This window comes from Lutjanus erythropterus, chromosome 12, assembly GCF_056507025.1.
Source record: "Lutjanus erythropterus isolate fLutEry1 chromosome 12, fLutEry1.hap2, whole genome shotgun sequence".
In the NCBI taxonomy this organism is placed as follows: Eukaryota; Metazoa; Chordata; class Actinopteri; order Lutjaniformes; family Lutjanidae; genus Lutjanus; species Lutjanus erythropterus.
Window position 1 is genome coordinate 3,891,812 of NC_139328.1, and position 13,836 is coordinate 3,905,647.

Below are 13,836 nucleotides of genomic sequence, written 5' to 3' on the forward strand. Positions count from 1 at the left end.
GAGCCTAAAGGTCTCAGTGAATTATGAGAGGAGAAAAATAAAAAAATAAGCACGTTTTCATCTTATCTGCTTTGGCTTTTTATTGCACATTTTCAGAGCCACAATGCGGAGCCATTAGCCGTGCTGATTTTCCTAAAAGTGCCATTGTTGGGAATTAGGGAGGAACTTGAGTTCAAACTGAAAAGACCACTTAGCCTAACTAGTTAATCACACTCTCTCCCTCGCTGGCGGGGTTTTATGAGCCCTCACGCTGACAGGACAGATGTTTGCCAGAGACCCCACTTTTACACCACCAGTTAGGAATGTGGCAAACGGTAAAACGTGGGGCTCTGGAGGCGGATATATCCAGACCTTTTGCTGCTAATCCCCTTTATCTGAATCCTTCTTTAGTCTGGGCTTATGCTGGTTTATCCTTAAGACTCGATATCAGCCAACCTTCAGCGCGACACTTTGGAATTCAAATTAATCGGTTGGACACGTCGACTGAGATTACCATACTTTGTATATATTTTCCCAATAACTAGCTCTCCTCCGCTAATTTACGTCTCCTCTGATGTCCCTTCATTTGAATTGATTTATTGGCTTATTATGGAGCCGTTCTGCATGCATGTGGAGGCCTTGTTTGTATTCAGCAGTGCGGTTTGGAGAGCTGAGGATCGAGCAGACACTGATTGATGGGTTTAGGGTGTATCCCTTTTCTCAGAAGCATTCTCCATCCCTGTTTGTCTGACAACAGCAATCTCCTGTCAGCAGTCTATCTTCATCTTTATCCTCCTTTTCCTCCTCTTCAACATGAAACTTAGCTGTCATCCATGGTCTCTTTTTGGGGGAGATTAATGTCACCTGGTAGAGGGAGTGAAAATGAAAGAGCAGATGCAAATATATAGATAAGACCTTATGCTCAAGTGTGCGTCGTTTCTCACGTACGTATCTGCATTTTCTCCATAAATATTGAGCCTCGCAGATGCTTCGCAGGTACAGTTTTTGTTCTGTGACAGACGTGACAGCCGCTTGTCTTTTAGATAAGTGACAGCGCGGCGTCTTTTTTTGTTGCTTTTGTTCTTATTGTCCCTTTTATTTTCCCTCCCGCTCATCCAGCCTGCATCTCCGGGACCTTCAAATCCAAATTCGGAGAGGGATCCTGCGCTCCCTGCCCGGCCAACAGCCGCACCAGTGCACGAGGAGCCAATATTTGTCCCTGCCAGAATGGTTTCTACCGCGCTGACAGCGACCCCCCTGACTCCGGCTGCACCAGTAAGTCATCCTCCACTGAACAGGCTGCGAAAATCCTCAAATGTTTTTTTATGCTGAGTCTCTTTTGAAAAGTCAGAGGAGCAGAAGTAACATATGGCAAATTATCAGTGCCAGGTTGCATCTATCACTGCGTCCAAGTCCAACTGAAATGAACATATCCTTGGTGTGTACTTACTTGGTTTAGATTATAATTACCAAAAAGTTGTAGAAAATATGAAAACTGGTACTGGTGAATTTTAATCCACAGCTTCCCTCGGCTTTACAGAGTTTCATAGTGATTTTAAGCTCATTATTTAGCTGTCTGGTCCATAACTTTACTGTTTCGTTCTCACTGCTCTCATAGCGTTGTTTTCAGCTACTGCAATTAGATAATTTCAGTAAAAAGAACTTGTGAACTCACTGTACTCTACCTGCTCAGCCCCAAACAGCAGCCAGGCACAGTTAGCGACTAGCTGGTGAATTTTGTGCAGCATTTAGCAGCTAAAGAGACAGATGTGTCCCTCCAAAGATGGTGGAGACCAAAAACAGAACAAAAAGAGCAAATATTTTGCCATATGAACTTAAAAGATGATAATATGTCAGTGTTATAGTCACAGTGTATTTCCACTGTCTCCAAGTGGCCAAAAAAGCAGTTTTACTTTTTCTTTAATTTTTCTCTTACGATAGCTACATGTTACATTATTGTTCTCCAGGAGGCGCTAATCTTTGGTTTCGACTGATGACATCATTGTATTGGAGCAGCATCTGTGTGGGCGGGTGCTACAATATTTAAAGCACTAAATTAAATACTATAATCATGTAACATTTTCACATTAAAATCACGTTACATGCAGTAACTAGTGTAAGTAGGCGTTTTGAGAAAGGGGGGAAAACCTTGTTTCAATCAGGGCTGAATAATCAAAATTTTATCCAAGTGGCAATACAACCTACTGCAATTTTCAAATGACAGATGTTGCAGTATTTGTTAAATATTCAATCTTAAATTAAATATTGTTGTGCTGCAGATGTCCTGGCCTGCAGCATCCTCTTCCACAGACTTAAGAAAACATATTTGTTTGGTACAGATTTCTGCAAAAATCACACCATTGTCATTTTGACTTGGTTTTTTCAGTGAAAATGGGAAGAATATAATGTTGAAAATCATGTTGCAATTGCAATCAGTCACATCAGTAAAAATAAATTTAAAAAACTTTCACCCCAGTATCAATGTTCAGCGCCACTGAAATTAACAGCGTGCCTTCTAGCGATGCCAGCTAGAAGAAAATGTCAGTCAAACATGGCCAGAATCCTGAAGCTTAAAAGCTCTTTCCACAAACAGTTTCATCCTTTTTTAAAAAATGTAAAATTATGCACCATAGCTGCAGTATCATTTTAGATGATGTGCCCTCACAAAAAGCCGTGGAGAATTCGAAATTCAGTTGGACTTTAAAGACCACAAATCTGCAGCTGCATGTAAATAACTGTAAGTAGAGTGGTGTGGTGCTGACTGCAGCGTCCATGCTTGGACAGGCCTCTGAGAGGAGTCCCAGCCGTCGTGCTGATGGAGAGCGACATGTGCTGCCTTGACCGTGTAAAATCACCCCCCGGGGGCCTTTCGCCGCGTTAAATGACACACAGGGCCCGCAACTGTCTTCCCCAGATCCTTGTCACAGGAACACTGTGGACACTGACCAGCGCGCGCACAGACAGGCGGGCAGGGACACAAGCACCACCTCCGACTAAACACGCAAACACACACAAACACACAGGCCTGACAGCTCTGTCCCTGCGGTCTGTCGGAGCTTGTGCCAGGCAGCCTGTGCTTTGTGTTGGAAGTGGTGTGTTGCACAAGAGAGGCTCAGCCAGTCAATGGCCGGCAGCTTGGACTCAGCGTGTGTTTTAGACGGGTGTCCAATTAGAAGAGCCTCCACTCTGAACTGTGCCTGCCTAATTAGAAAGGACAGGACGAGTGAAACGCGGCTCAGGGCGAACCGAACTGAGGACAGGCGGTGTTTGGCCGACAAGTGCTGATGGCCTGAGAGCGTTCTCTTCTCTTCCCCCTCCCAGCCTCGCTCTCTCTCTCTCGCTGTCTCTGCTTTGAGACAGGTTAGACTTTCTGCCGCTGGAAGCTTAGAGGGAGAGCCCTTCTCTTCTTTCGCTGTAATAGGATGAAAAGCATGTTCGCTGAACCAATCTTTGTTGCCCCCCTCTGCGGTTATCATACTTTATCCAGGTTTCAAACACTTTTCACTCAAAACGCAGCGCTGCTTATTGAAACGTGGAGGCCTTGGGTTATACTGATACAAGAACATGAATTTCTATCAAGAGTGGATTAGCCAAGTTCCACAAGCCGCACGACGGGTTATGCATAGGAATGGATGCCATATAGCAGGGGTGTCATTTCAGTTCATCGGCCACATGCAGCACAATTTGATCTCAAGTGGGCCGGACCAGTAAAACCATTGCATAACAACCTAGAAATAACAACACCTTCATGGTTTTACCCTTTTCTAGTGCAAAAGTACATTCAGAAAAAGCTCACAATTAATGAACCATCCATTTACAAAACAGCTGATGAGCAGCCTGAGATGTCTCAAGAAAATAAGTGTAATTTCAGCAATATTTCAGTATCTTTTTTTCCATATTTAGTCAGTCGACTGTCATGACGTGCATTACAGCAGCAACAACCACAGGTGGATCGCACACCCTGGTGCCCTAAAAACAGGCAGCAAAGATGCCCCTACGGGAGATTAAACATGATGAAGTGCCTTCTAGAGGGGCTCAGTGTCTGTGACAATATGATAAATTACCGTCTAGAGCAGACCTGGGCAAAATGCGGCCCACTGAAAGGTTTCATGTGACCTGCAAACACCAAAAATTTAAAATCTAGCATTTTGCTTATCATTAAACTGTTATCAGACCTTTATTTTGAAAGGGGTCAGTGCTGTGTTCATTGGTAATGATAATGAACTGTGTCTTTTATATTGAACTGTAACTTTATTCACTCAATGCTGCACATCTATGTTGTTTATGTTCTTCTTCTTCTACTTTTGCTGCTACTATCGTTCTAACCTGTATGCAGCAGCCTGATCAATTTCTCATGTGGCTTCCCATGAAAAATAAATACCCACTGCTGCTCTAGAGCGTCACTGCAGTGGAGAAAACGTAGTGAATTGAACTCTAGCGTTCCCTTCAATTGGACAAAACGTGATAAAGTGCATCACATCCCTTTTAATTCTCTTCATCCCTGCCCTTCAGACAGCCTGATTCCACCGCTGTATATAACAAGTATTTTATTTTTTTATGAGGCCTATTCAAACAACTTGTAGAGATCTGGAAAATCTTTTTATTTTCCACTCCTGTTTTATAAAGCTGGCATCATCACACAACACCGACTGAAGTGGAAGCTAATGAGGAAGAAGATGAAACGCCTTATAAACCATTTACAAAATTATTAAATATTTTAAGATAGGAGTCTGATACGGATTGCTTTGTAGTGGAGCTTTTGCACAACATTCATTGTTTCTGTGGTTTTACACTTTGAAAAAGTCATCCGGCGGGTCAGACTGGATTCTCTGGTGGGCTGGTTCTGGCCCGCAGGTCGTACGTTTGACACGCCTGCTGTATAGGATTGTGCTTCTCATAAAGGCACATTACTTAGTGATGAACAACGGCGTTCTGCTGGTGCATGACAAGTTGTATTTATCCTCCTGTTTCTGAATATGTTTATTTATTTATATGCAGCAGGATGGATTTTTTTCCCCCGGTGTTACGTTTTTACATGTTTCCATGCACTTTGCTCCATCCTATGAGTTTGTTTGGGGCGTGTAAAACAATCTGATACACGTATTTGTGCAAAAGGATTTTATAAAAAGAATAGGTTTGCACTCCGTACTTGAAATACTTCCTCTTGTTGCCTTCTTACAGAGATATTAGAACATTTCTTACACCACTGAGGGAGGATAATGTAAGCACTGCATAGGGAACATGACTAAAGCCTCAGTTGTGTGTTTTTCTGTTCTGTCTGCCCACCTTCTTTAACACCTACGTGTGCATGTGTGTGTGTGTTTGTGCAGCGATCCCCTCAGCGCCTCGCAACGTTATATCCAGCGTGAACGAGACCTCGCTGTCCTTGGACTGGGAGGAGCCCGAGGACACAGGTGGGAGGAGCGACCTCGTCTATAATGTGGTGTGTAAGAAATGCCTGCGAGACCGGAGCCCCTGCACGCGCTGCGATGACAACGTGGACATCGCTCCTCGCAAGCTGGGCCTGAGGCAGAGGAAGGTGGTGGTGAGGAATCTGCAGGCTCACACCCGCTACAGCTTCGAGGTGCAAGCCGTCAACGGGGTTTCCGGGAAGAACCCCTCCTCGCCCAGCTACTCCACGGTCAACATCACCACCAACCAAGCCGGTTAGTAGAGGGAGATCGGTCAGTGACATCGGATGTGTCCGCACACCAAGTTAATTCATAGAGCAGCTCCGATCAATACCACTTAACATCACGATGTAGCAGGCTGGTTAGTGGAAACTACATTCAGTCAATGTCAATGAGCATCTTAATGAGCTGGTGGTATCAGTATTAACAGCAACAGTAAACATTGTTGAACATCCTGAGTGAGAGTGACAGATGGAAAAACCCTCAGCTGGAGCTGTTCTTCTCTGAGGGAGGAACAGGAAAGACGGATAAAATGTTACAGCAACTCAGAATCAAAAATACATATTTTTTGGTGTGAGTTTTGGAGGTTATCGACCGTAGAGACGTTTGCCTTCTGGCTCTCAGCTTGTGGTGCTCAAAACACCAAAAAGAAAAAAAGCACTTTTGAAAAATTCAAAACCAGTGTCTCTTTCCAAAAATCATAATCCACACACCTTGCTGTGAGCAGTGTCATGCAGGAACTACTTTCTTTCCAGCAGAAAAGAAGTAGTTCTGGTAGATTGATGGCGGTCGACTAAATATTTTTCCAAGTGGCTGAAATGCCTGTTGTTGCTGACCCAGTCCACAGCAGTTAGCTACCTTGCTGGTGCTCCTCTCTGCTTCTCCAAACCGGGGGCGTGCTGATTATGGATCAGTACCTCATGCATCCACACATCAAAAAATCTGAACTTTCCCTTTAAGTATACTTCATATCTCCTCTGTCAGCATTCAGCACACTGTCAACCGGGCATCTAACGTTACATCACTGCCAATGTCACCTTTCAACATCTCCTCTTAATATTTGCAGCGTCATCATCAACCAAACTGCTCAGCACCTTTCACACGCTGTAATTACTCTCCCAGTTAACCCGCACTTAATCCACCTTACTGCAGTTTATGGACCCGAGACAACGACTGACAATTGAGTCACTTTCAGGCCTCACAAATCAATAAACTTGCAGAACATTGAAGGTGAAACATGTACCGTTCAGGTTGAAGCATTTTGAATAATAATTATCCGACTGAGATGGTTTGTGGCACTGAAAGAGAAAGTCTTGGCAACGCAAAGTGTCGATCCCTAAACTCACAAACAAAGCAACTTTTCGTGTCCTCTCTGCTGTCCACCCGCAGCGCCTTCAGCAGTTCCCACCGTCCATCTGATGCGCTCCACCTCAGACACTCTCAGCCTGTCGTGGCTGCCCCCCGAGAAACCCAACGGGGTCATCCTCGACTACGAGATCAAATACCACGAGAGGGTAAGCTCTTGACTTTTTAGCCTTTGCTTTAATGTAGGTCACAGTGCACGCCTTATTGACTCTGACAAATTCTACTTTCCATCCCTGTACAAGAGTGAAGAATTTTTATGGATGCTGAAAAATGTAATATCGAAATGTGATGTGTGTGTGGGAGGGATTGGTAGAGTCTAGAAATATCTATTATTGGAGATTATGGGCTGGTCAGACTCAGCACTGCGTCACTGGTATTGATCAAATTCCAGAGTAAAGCCCTGCAGATATTAGATGTAGACAAAAACAGCAGTGCATTACAAGAATGACAGTCTGTGTTAGATTTAGTGATAGCTCCATTTGTCTGAAAGCTTACAGACACGCAAACACTGCCGAGCATTTCTAATACAATAAGAGAGAATTTCATAACTATGGAAGGGTAGCAACGTCATGTTTTAACAGCAGCGTCCTCTCACTTTTACTCAGTGTACTTGTATTTGTTTAGCCAGTGTTTTACTGGATGACTTGACGCTGAATTGTGCAAAAAAGCTGAGCCAGGTTCAAGCTGGATCAATATTGTGATATGAGATTAGATATTATCTGAGACTTTGGGTGTTGTTATATCATGATTTGGCAGAAGCTGTCACAGTATCAAATTTTCACTACATGATCATTGTGGCCAAAAGAATTCACAATAGTGATATTATTGCTTTATCTGAAGAAAATTTGAACTGGAATAAAAACTTACAATCAAATTCACCTTTAACTTTGTTTATAGTGCATTTTGTATTTTTGTGCAAAGAAATGCACTCAAAATAAGAGCATAGGAGGTGGAGACAGAGTCTGCAACCAGAACTGTGCAAAAGTGTTCAAAAAGTGCAATTACACACAACTGATAACTTAAAATTATTGCAATATTGTCAATATCTCCCAGCCCTCCCAGATTCAGATTTTTTGCTGGACATTTCAGGTTGCGATATTTAACAAGTACAACCAAATCTTGTTTAACACACTCCTCTAGGTTTAACTTATTGTTGGCCGGTGTCAGGGACCAAGCAGCGAGGCAAAGAGGAGAACAGAAATTTGTTGAAAAAGAGGCAAAACAATATAAACCAGAAACTTAATAACTAGACTCAAAATGACAGCAACAAAACAAGATGTTAACTGAACAAACTGACCTAACAAAATGAAGCATGAGGGAACATATATACTGGCTTGGCCAAACCAACTAATACAAAAGGTGGAAACAAAATTAATATCCACTAAAACAAATACAAAGGAAAAACTAACTAAACCCAAACCCCCCTCTGACATGGCTGGAGATGGTATGGCCTGATGAGCTGGCCACAGGATTTAACAGGATCCACCCCTTGGCCACACCTTTTGCCTGTCCAGGAGGATACTGCCCCCCCCACCAGCATGGAAACTCAAAAAAAAGACAAAGAAAAATAATTAATACAACAGAAAATTACTGAATTTAACCTTACAGTGTGAAAACGTGTGCTCTCCATTTAAACAGTGTAAAGCTAAAGGAAAATAAAGAAATTATAACTCAAATAAACTGTAGTGTGGACCTGAATTGTTTGGGGTGTGGTTGACTGCAATTTAAACTAACCTGTGCACTGAACAAAGAAGTGAGGTGAGTGTGTGCGTGGTTTTACCCTCAACTGTCCATTTGTGTGGCCGTGGCCATCACAGCCGGACAGTCGCTTGTTGTGTTGGAGCTGCAGCCGCTGCTCACTGACAAACATTTACCTCTACTGTGATATTCTGTTTAAGGCTTGATTAAAGGCTGAACTTGCTACTGAACTGAACAAAATGATTTGCATTAGCAAAGTGATAATTGCCACGTCTAGAGGAGGCTGCATTTTTTCAGGCAGTGCTAATGGCAGTCTGAACATGGCCTTAAACCTGAACTTTAAGTTTTAATAAATAGCACTTTTGCTAAAAGTGACAATTACAGGATGAGGGTGAAGGCTAAATGTAGTGCAACAATTAGAGAAGAGTCATAAAATCAAAAATCTTACTCAGTAATGTCGGTTCGCAATATCCATCCAAAGTTAGCTAACATTAGCAACATTAGCCACCATATTTTAGAGATCATGCCAGATTGAGATAAACTGTAGCAGCAAGACTTTTACGTGAACTTGGCTCCAAGCTAAAGATCTACAGAGAAGATTCAGGCTAAAAACATGGTGTAAATAACATTTTTTTAGTCGTCTTGGCATGTTGGGGCTTAAGGAGACTTGGATTACACCAGATAAGCAGTATGGAGGCATTTTATGTTTTTATTCTTTTTTTGTTTTACATTTGAAAACTGGTCACCATTCACTTCCACTGTTTGGGAGATTCTGCAAAACTGTTTTCCTGTGAAACTCCAGCAGTGTTTCATGGACTAAAAAAACTAAAACTGACCTTCAATCAGCATGTGGTTAAGTAGGCTGACTGAATTTTCATTTTTGGGTGAGCTATCCCTTTAAACAGAAACCAGTATGGCCACAAATGAAATTTACAGGATAGATGATAAAAAATGAAGTGTAACAGTGGTGTAAGAAGAACAGAGTCGCAAAGTCGGCAAACTCATTCAGTTACAGAGTAATAAAGTTAGCTAACATTAGCCACCACAAACTGAAGGAAAGCAAAAACCTCCGAGTAGAACTGTGTTGCTTTTTATAGCTCATGCATTCAACTGTAAGATGAGCATTTTGTTATTTCTTCCTCCAAATGCTGTGCACCGTTGCTTTGCACCATCTGAAAATCATCATGTTGCATTAATGGTCCTTTGTTTTACTTCAGGGCCAGGCGATGTCCCACACCGTCACATCCCAGCACAGCTCAGCCAAGGTGGAGGGGCTGAGGGCCGCCACGCCGTACGTGGTGCAGGTCAGAGCTCGCACCGTCGCCGGATACGGTCGCTACAGCAACCCCATGGACTTCAGCACCAGCCTTCACAGTACGGACGAACCTCTCTCCTCCTCCTTCACAGCCTGTTCTCCATGATATGCTGCTACGGTTTTCTTAATGAGGGTTCAGGCTTAGTAATTTTACAGCCGCCTTAATTGGTAGCCATTACAATTGCAGTGCAGGCCACCCTATAATCCCTCAAGAAGTGTTTCTGGTGTTATTAAACTCATTTGTGTCTGTGTGCGGCGTTTCGCCCAGGTGACCCTCAGAAGTCGGTGCAGGACCAGCTGCCTCTCATCATAGGCTCGGCTTCCGCGGGTCTGGTGGTCATTGTTGCCTTGGTGGTTATCGCTGTTGTCTGCCTTAAGTAAGTGTTTGATTTTTATTACTGAAAGCCTGAACTCATGTTTCATTTTGTTAGTTAGACCCTGAACAAGGAGGCTCATTAAATTTTAACATGCTTTTCAAAGGGTGTATACTTACTCTTTAGCTTCAAAAAAGGAGCTGTGCACGAGGAAAAAAAAAAAAGAAAAAGAAAAAACAGAGCTGCTCTGTGAGTTTCTTGGCAGTGGTTGTGGTTTCATCTGATAGACGAGTTAGATATTGGGTTCATTCGCAGTACCTGGGGAGGGTCGAGACTGATTATGAGAATGTGACTTTGTTTATGTGCGGCTTGTTTACAGGAAGCAGCGCAGCGGCTCAGAGCTGGAGTACACCGAGAAACTGCAGCAATACAGTAAGTTTATGTGTTCAGCTTGGGAACGTCTCCTCCGTGGTCCTTTGGTCATGCCAGTACAGTTAACCAACTGATTCAATCAATTATCCAATCACCTGATTGCAGCAGGAAACCATTATACACTATTTGTACAGAAGAAGACCTGACCATGTTGTCTGCCTGGTGTCTGACACTGCAGTAACCTCTATATTATATTGTATTTTCATTTATTTAGTTTTCAAATAGATGTAACAAAACAGCATTATAATTAAGTACTGTAGTTCTGCAGAGATGTCCCGGCCCAAAGATCATGTTCTCTAGAAGTTAGGAAACATGTTCCTACTATTCATGTTTGATATCACTATTCAATATTGATATCACAATATCTGTCAAAATAATCACAATATGAACTTTTAATCATGTGCAGCCCACTTTTTAATTGAACACAGAATAATTAATAATTTTATCTTGCATTACAAACTTAACAATAACCATAAATTTACAATAAACATAACACACATACATAAATCTTAATTATTATATAAGAAATCTTTTCTCCCAAAGTTCAGATTAAATAATTCACCTTACTGCAGGAAATAATATATAAGAAAAGGGAAAAATCAGCTAATATTAACTCACCATTTCTACCATTTAGCCAGGGACAGAAGAAAAGCAAACTCGACCCTGATCAATAAATGAATGAAATTCAGATATAAGAGTGAAGAGTGCACTCGGCCGGGCAAACTGAAAAGAATATTCACATGTAACCCTTGGCTTTGTAATAACCAACAGTTTGATTAGTAACAGGAATTTAATTACAGTAAAGAGGAGTGAGGAGTCAGCAGAGGTTTTACATCGGTTTTTCAGGGTCTTTCAATAATTGTGAATCACTGCAACCATGAGTGGACCTCGAGGATACAGTCATAAATGTGCAGAAAACATTTTAGGGCGATTGGTCCAGTAGTATGTGAGATTAACTGCAGACACACAGACACACACACAACCACATGTGCACATGGTCCCCCTCCACTTAGGCCTAGATCCACAAGTCTGTTAGCTTAGCATAACATAAAGCCTGAAATCAGTTAGCCTGAGGTCTAACCTTAGAAACTGTCAGAAGATGTGTACGTGCTGTTTCTTCATATTTTTAAACATTTTGGAGAAGTTTCCCTCCAGGGCTTTCTGCCAGAAAACCACTGTTTGTGTCCAGTGAGGAACGCTGAATTCTTGTTTTAATCCACTTCTTTACCTAAACCTAACCAAGACGGTTTTGTTGGCCAAACCCTTCCAAATTACAATGAAAAACTGAAAATATTTCTTTGAAATTAATAAATCAGCTCAGCCTGTCTCCTCATGCTAAGCTAAGATATCCTGGCTAGTGTTCAATGCCTTGGTTGGTTGGGTTGGTTAAGTTAAGGAAAATCTGTGAGATTGTGTCAGGTTTTCAGGGTAAACCAATCAGAGTCAGAGTAGGGTGGGTCATGCCTTCGCCATCCTGGAAAAAATGAGACCTGGATGCAGCTTCAGATTTATCAATACAAGAGTGGTATCAATCTTCTTGTCTCAGCAGGAAAACTAATTTCCAAAATGTCAGCCTATTCATTTATACACGTTGTGATGTATATCAGTATAACAGTATTTACTGTTAACACTCTGGTACGACTACATGCTGACTTCTCTGTGACTTTTCCTTCCCAGTTTCTCCGGGGGTCAAAGTGTACATCGACCCTTTCACCTACGAGGACCCCAACGACGCCGTCCACGAGTTTGCCAAGGAGATAGACATCTCGTGCGTGAAAATAGAAGAAGTCATCGGTGCAGGTAAACAACGCCGTCGTTTTTTCCCTAAGAGGACGGAGAAAAATTCAGGTTTATTAATTATTTATTTCGAACAGGAGTGTGCCATCAAGCCCCGAGGTCTGTTCTGTAAAAGAGTCCTCTCTGGGAGAAAAGGGTTAGGATTCAGAGTGTGCATGAGAGCCGCGGGTGGGAAGGATTGAAGTGAAAATCTTCTCTGTAGCTCTTCCCCCTCTAGTCTGTTTTTTTTTTTTTCTTCTGTCTCCAGCGGCATGTTGTGTCCTAACTTCACCTCAAATGACAGTCTGCTCCTGCAACCTTCCTCCCTGTCTTTTCTCTCTTTTCCCTTGTAAACACTTGGACTCAGGCACCATACGCAAAACCCCAAAGTTCCTCGCCCGTCCTCTGTCTCCCTTCACCGCTCCCAGGTTGCACACTCGATCGATGCCGGTCACTCCTTCTCTCCCCAACATCTTCGACCCCTGACCCCCCGTCTCCTCTCCTCTTCTCTTCTCGAATCCTCTCCCCGCAGTTGAAGCCGACCCTCAACTCTTTCAAATCAGCTCCTTCACTCCCGAATCCGGCCAGTAACTCTCCCTTCTCCCTGCACTTTCCCCAACTTCCTCCTCTTCTTCACCATCCACCCTGTCCCATCACCCTCACCCCCTCTCCCCCTCCTTCTCTCCCTTGCCCCCCCCCCCACCACCACCACCATCCTTGTTGTCTCAATCCAGGTGAGTTCGGCGAGGTGTGCCGCGGACGTCTCAAGCAGGCCGGTCGCAGGGAAATGGTGGTGGCGATTAAGACGCTGAAAGCCGGGTACACCGAGCGACAGAGGCGGGACTTCCTCGCCGAGGCCTCAATCATGGGCCAGTTCGACCACCCCAACGTGATCCGCCTGGAGGGCGTCCTGACACGGAGCTGCCCCGTGCTCATCATCACCGAATTCATGGAGAACGGAGCGCTCGATTCCTTCCTCAGGGTAAGCTTGGCGGGTGGTGCGTGCCGCAACACCTCTGACAGAGAAGATTACTTTCTGTTTGTATCAAAGCTGAGAGGAACACACACACAGACAGTCATTCACGACACCTCTGGGTTATCGGAATGTTTTACTCTCTGTAAAACACCCCGAGGCGCTCACTTGCTGAGTGATAGAGATTAAATGTGCAATATAACGCCTGGAGACAGGCATAGTGTCTCTGCTTGACGTGACTGACTGATGCTGACAGGCTTTCCAATGCTCCAACTCCTGGTGGAAAACTGTCACACAGCAGACCTTTGGGTAGGTTTGCTTCAGTGTATTAGAGACTCTTTGTACGACTGCAGAATACATTTACTGATCAGAGTTTTCGGTTCAGGCCACCACCACCTACACAAAACGCTGAACAAAGGCAGGATGAGAAATGAGGTGTCACACAGTACATTTCCAGCTGCGTGGGGGCCATTACATGTCATTTACATTCAATAAAATGTGTTTTCTTGCATGGCTGCACTGTGAGGAAGTCTACTTACTGTAACTGTTCAGCTGGATGAGGTTACTTAATGC

General features: G+C 43.4%; 1 protein-coding gene across 1 annotated transcript in view; it reads left to right on the top strand.

Annotated features, from left to right (window-relative positions):
- The window catches only part of ephb3a (eph receptor B3a), a 48,825-nt gene that overhangs the window by 20,172 nt on the left and 14,817 nt on the right, over positions 1-13,836 (top strand). The window contains exons 4-11 of the mRNA XM_084733051.1: positions 1,099-1,254; positions 5,310-5,645; positions 6,780-6,904; positions 9,671-9,827; positions 10,037-10,145; positions 10,462-10,514; positions 12,192-12,314; positions 13,025-13,272. Coding sequence (XP_084589177.1) covers positions 1,099-1,254; positions 5,310-5,645; positions 6,780-6,904; positions 9,671-9,827; positions 10,037-10,145; positions 10,462-10,514; positions 12,192-12,314; positions 13,025-13,272 — 1,307 coding nt within the window. The remainder of the gene's footprint in view (positions 1-1,098; positions 1,255-5,309; positions 5,646-6,779; positions 6,905-9,670; positions 9,828-10,036; positions 10,146-10,461; positions 10,515-12,191; positions 12,315-13,024; positions 13,273-13,836) is intronic.